This window comes from Trematomus bernacchii, unplaced genomic scaffold (genome assembly GCF_902827165.1).
Source record: "Trematomus bernacchii unplaced genomic scaffold, fTreBer1.1, whole genome shotgun sequence".
NCBI classification, from domain to species: domain Eukaryota; kingdom Metazoa; phylum Chordata; class Actinopteri; order Perciformes; family Nototheniidae; genus Trematomus; species Trematomus bernacchii.
Window position 1 is genome coordinate 11,519 of NW_022987884.1, and position 4,873 is coordinate 16,391.

General features: G+C 39.5%; 1 protein-coding gene across 1 annotated transcript; it reads right to left on the reverse strand.

The window, feature by feature from the left end:
• Nucleotides 1-3,514: 3,514 nt before the first annotated feature.
• LOC117469715 (olfactory receptor 11A1-like) lies at nucleotides 3,515-4,438 on the reverse strand. The gene has a single exon (XM_034114200.1). It carries the CDS (start codon nucleotides 4,436-4,438, stop codon nucleotides 3,515-3,517), a length of 924 nt encoding a protein of 307 aa, XP_033970091.1.
• Nucleotides 4,439-4,873: the final 435 nt, after the last annotated feature.

Below are 4,873 nucleotides of genomic sequence, written 5' to 3' on the forward strand. Positions count from 1 at the left end.
GGAGACAGCGTCTGGCCACCCCAGTTGGCAGCTTTGTTTTGAAATAAAAGTTGTGGCTCATCGGACATTTATCAGAGAAAATCCCTGATGTCCGAGTGCAAGTGAATGCAGCACAAGACGCGAGCCTTGTAACCCTGGCGCGAGCGAGGAAATGTGATTGGCGGCGATTTCATTTGAACGGGCAGCAGAAAACGAGAAGCATTCGGACCCAAGTACACGGAAGGAATAAGGTATTTGCGGTCTACAATGACAGAGAAGAGACTGTCAAGTTTGGCTGTGCTCAGCATTGAATCAAAACGCACTAAAGCTTTGGATGTTAATACGTTTGTGAGGCGTTTTGCTGAACAAGATGGTAATCGCCGCATTCAGCTGTAATAGGCATGCCAACTTGATGCTCTGCTCACGGATGACTCGAGCATTAAAAACTGTTAAGATGATGACCTTACGTGTGTACATATATTTTTTTCTTTGTGGGGGTCTGCCCTGAGAAAGTCAAATAAGATGGTGTGTAAAACTACACTGCCCAGACAAAAATAAGTAACCACTTTGATTTAACTAGGCCAGTAGGTAAGGGCATTCCACTGGATAATAATACCCCTGCATTATAGCAACAACAATAATAATAATAATAATAATAATAATAGCAATAATAATTGGGAGGGGGGGCGCGGCTGTTCTTATATTCTCTGAGGGGAGGCTCACCTTCCCACACTTTGAAAACCCCTGCCCTAGAGGATGTTAGGTCCACGGTGTTTACATGCTTATTTATACAATATGTGTGCTTATGCTAACATCATAAGACAAAAGTTGGTTCTGTGTTGTGTGTAGTGAGAACGCGCTAGAGTGAGGGGGGCCCCCAAGCCAAAGCTCGCTTAGGGCCCCCAAAAGTCTAGGGCCGACCCTGTAATCACGCATTAATTTATGTTTCCAACGCATTACCAAAAAATGTGTGTGTGATTTGCCTCTCTACTACCACATAACCGCCAACATGTTTGTTGTGTACAGGTTTGTTTACTCATAATTTTAGGAGTTATGAAGAATCTAATGAGGTTTTTCCACCCAAACTCTCGCCAAGGCCTTGAGATTGTGGTGGTTTGTAGTGATTGGCACATGTTGAGCCATTCCTCTGTTGTAATTTCAATGCTAAGTTCCTTCTCCCATTTTTTCGATGTAAACAGTAGAAGTATCCCTACTATCTCTTGTGTTTTTGTGTAGAGCTGAAGTTGCCTTGAGTCTGGTCCGATTGTATGTCCGTATCAATATATCGATCACTCCGTTTGAGGTTTTTGTTTTTATTTCCTTTATAAAATAGTCTCTCAATTGTAGATATCTAAAAAAGTCACTATTTTCCAATCCGTATTTCTCTTTCAAATCCACAAAACTCATCATACTTCCGTTCTTTGTTACTGTACACATCGCTGTGATCCCTTTTGTCTCCCACCTTTTAAAGTTTTGATCACCTTTGGTTTAAACCTATTGTCATAGGCAAACCAGCTCAATATGTTTACTTCCCTTTCTAGTTTGTAGTGTTTAATTAAGTCAAACCAAGTATTCAGACTTATTGGATCAATTGAGTCCTGTAGTGCCTTAAATGTTTCGACATTACCAATTAGAGACTGGATTGGGATGCCGGAAACCTTCATCTCAATTTCTTTCCACTTTGCACTATAGTCCTTATCGCACCACTTAATTACTGAACCTAGTTGTGCTGCATAATAGTAGTCTTTCAGATTTGGTCGTGCCATACCCCCTTTTCCTAGGCCAATTATAATGTACACAATTTAATTTGCGGTTTCTTACCAGTCCATATCAATCTAGAGATCATCTTATCCCAAATTTGAAACTTTTCTTTGGGAATCTTAATTGGAAGTGATTTGAAGAAATATAGCAGTCTAGGGAATATGTTCATTTTAATTACTTCAATTCTTGAGCTTAGGTCTAGTGTCAAGGTTGTCCATCTCTTTATGTCTTTTTCAATCTGTGAGTGGATCTTGTCATAATTTATTTTATAGAGATGAGTCAGTCGTTTTGTTAGCGTCACACCAAGATCATTTATAGATTTTGAGTCCCATTTTAATTGGAAGTTGCTCTTCATTCCTTGAGTGGGGGTATAGTTAAAGGCCAACATCTGTGTTTTATTAACATTCACCTTGTATCCTGAATGGTCACCATATATTTGTATAAGGTTCATCAGCTGGATAAAGCTTCTATTGGTGTTTTCGAGATATATTATAGTATCATCCGCCAATAGACTCACTATGTGTTCCTGTCCTTTAATCCTAATTCCCTGCAGCTCTTCACTTTGCCGTATAGCCTGTGCTAGAGGTTCAATGTATAGAGCGAAGAGGAGTAGGGACAAACAACCTGCCTCTTTTTAATACTATTCTTTCTGTTAGACTACCATTCATTTTTATTCTAGCTGTGGGATTTTGATAGATAGTTTCAATGCACTTAATTGAGTCCTTATTGAATCCAAACTGCTCTAGTACTAGATAGAGAAAGTTCCAGTTCACGCTATCAAAAGCCTTTTCAGCATCTAGACTTACCAAAAGAGCACTTATAATAAAAAAGCTGACTAAATGTTCCCTATCTGTAGATATTCACTTTGAATGATGCAGCACACTTTGATCATTTATAGCTTATTTCTTCCTGACACAACCACTGATCTTCAATTCAGAAGCAAACACGCTTTGACACATCTTACTGTTTCTTTTTAAGGCCATACATTATGGGATTGAAGAGAGGTGGGCATGTAAGGAAGTTATATATTTGTTTTAATATACTCAACATGTTGGGCGTGTAATATTTTACAATCAAATCAAATCAAATCAGGGTTTATTTATAAAGAATATTTAAAAGCGATTTTTGGTCGGGCCAAAGTGCTGTACATGTAATAACTACAATCACAATCTTTCAAAGAGGTTGATGAGGAAAGCGTGGTGAGGTGTGCAGCTTTCTGTGTGCTCTGATTACGACCAGAGAAACACACTCTGAGGATCCTCATGTATGAGTAGAGGATAGAATTAGAGGACAAAAGAATAACTGTTGAGAAAAAAAAAGTGTATTCCTCTTCTGACTCAAACTGAACCAATCTGTTACATGTTATTCCCAACACAGGCTGACACCAGATTTGTACACAGGATGTATATTTGGGACACATTACATGTGAGAGAATACAATAGTGAACATATTGTCAACATATTGGGAACTTAGTTGATATGAAGCTGCTCTGTGTCTGTTCACAGCGAGAAGCTTCATTCAGCTTTAACTTCAGTTTCACTCCTAACGTCCTGACTCATGGACCTTTCAGGGTTCTCCTAAAATCACTGAGGCTGATATGAAAAGTGAAAAGCAAGATAAGAAACAGAAAGAGAGAGCAGCATCAAGCTCAGCACATGTACAGCTGCACGTTTCATTTCCTTCCTCTGCACACAGTGAACTAGACACGTCATTAGAGTTAATACTGCTGAAGTCAGGGTCCTTTCATTCTCTTTCTCTGCAATCTCTTGATGACCTAAACTTCTCCGTACAACAGACGCTTACATATGATGCAGATTTTAGACATCTTCAGCCCGTACAGGACTGGGGTAAAGAGAGACTGGCATGTTATATAATAGGATAATAAAACGCTCAGAATGTTGGGAACACTGCTCATATCAAACCTGCTCTGTAATATCTGGAAAAAAACTCCAAAAAAGAAGTTAAGCAAGGAAGCGAGGTGAGGTGTGCAGGTACTGAGAGCTTTCTGTCTGGTCTGTTTGGAGCCAGAGAAACACACTCTGAGGATCCTCATGTACGTGTAGAGGATTAAAAGCAGAGGAATGATGATGGAGATGACCGTGTAAAAGAGTCCATAAATGTTATTGACCCTGGTGTCAGAGCAGGCCAGCTTAACAATTTCATAATTCCCACAGTACACTTTGTTAATGATGTTCCCACACAGCGTTAAAGACACACTTAAGGATATCAGAACAACAATTGCAAGAAAAGGGAACAACCATGACACTGTAATAAGAAAATAAGCTCTGTTAGATGTCATATATGTGTTATATTGCAGAGGATAACAGATAGCAAGATATCTGTCATAAGACATGACGGTTAAGTTAAAACATTCCACGCACACATATGTATACGCAGAATAAACCTGCAGGAAGCAGAGCGGAGCAGAAACAGTGTGAATGTCAGAGAGGATCTGAACCAGAAGGAATGGAAACAACCCTGTACTACCATACAGTTCATTTACAAACAGGCTGCACAGAAAAAGGTACATAGGTTCATGTAAGCTCCTGTTCACACAGATAACCACAATCAGCAACACGTTGGCACCTATAATACAAATATACAAAGCCAGAATGATCAGGAAATATAGGTATTTAAAAACCCCGGTGTCAGAGTATGCAGTCAGTATAAAATAGGAAGCTTCCGTAGAGTTCACCATGATCCTCCTGTTGTTAAAGATTTAGAACATTATGTTAAAGATGAGCACAGATAAAGCGTTATTCAACAACTATACATCCAACAACAGAAACCTGTGTCAAATGTGAAACAAATGTCAGACAACAGTTGTGTTTCACCTGCTACACCTGAGCTGGAGTCACCATGATCCTCCTGTGGTTCTTCAAGCATCACAACATTATGCAGTGCATTACCTGGATGTAGATGTCACTTTAAACATGGCAATAACAGTGAACACATGTTCTTCATCATGAGAACACATAAAACAGATGATATTAATGTGTATAATACAGAGATCCAGAGTGTGTGAGGTGCTGCTCTCCTCACTGAGCTGAATCTCTGAGCTGCTGCTTTTACCTTCTGTCTGCAGCTCACTGACGTCATCCTTCAGGGATCCTCCTAATGTAACTCAGGGTTT

Coding starts and splice junctions, on each gene's coding strand:
- LOC117469715 (XM_034114200.1), bottom strand. CDS start 4,438: ATGGTGAACTCTACGGAAGCTTCCTATTTTATACTGACTGCATACTCT.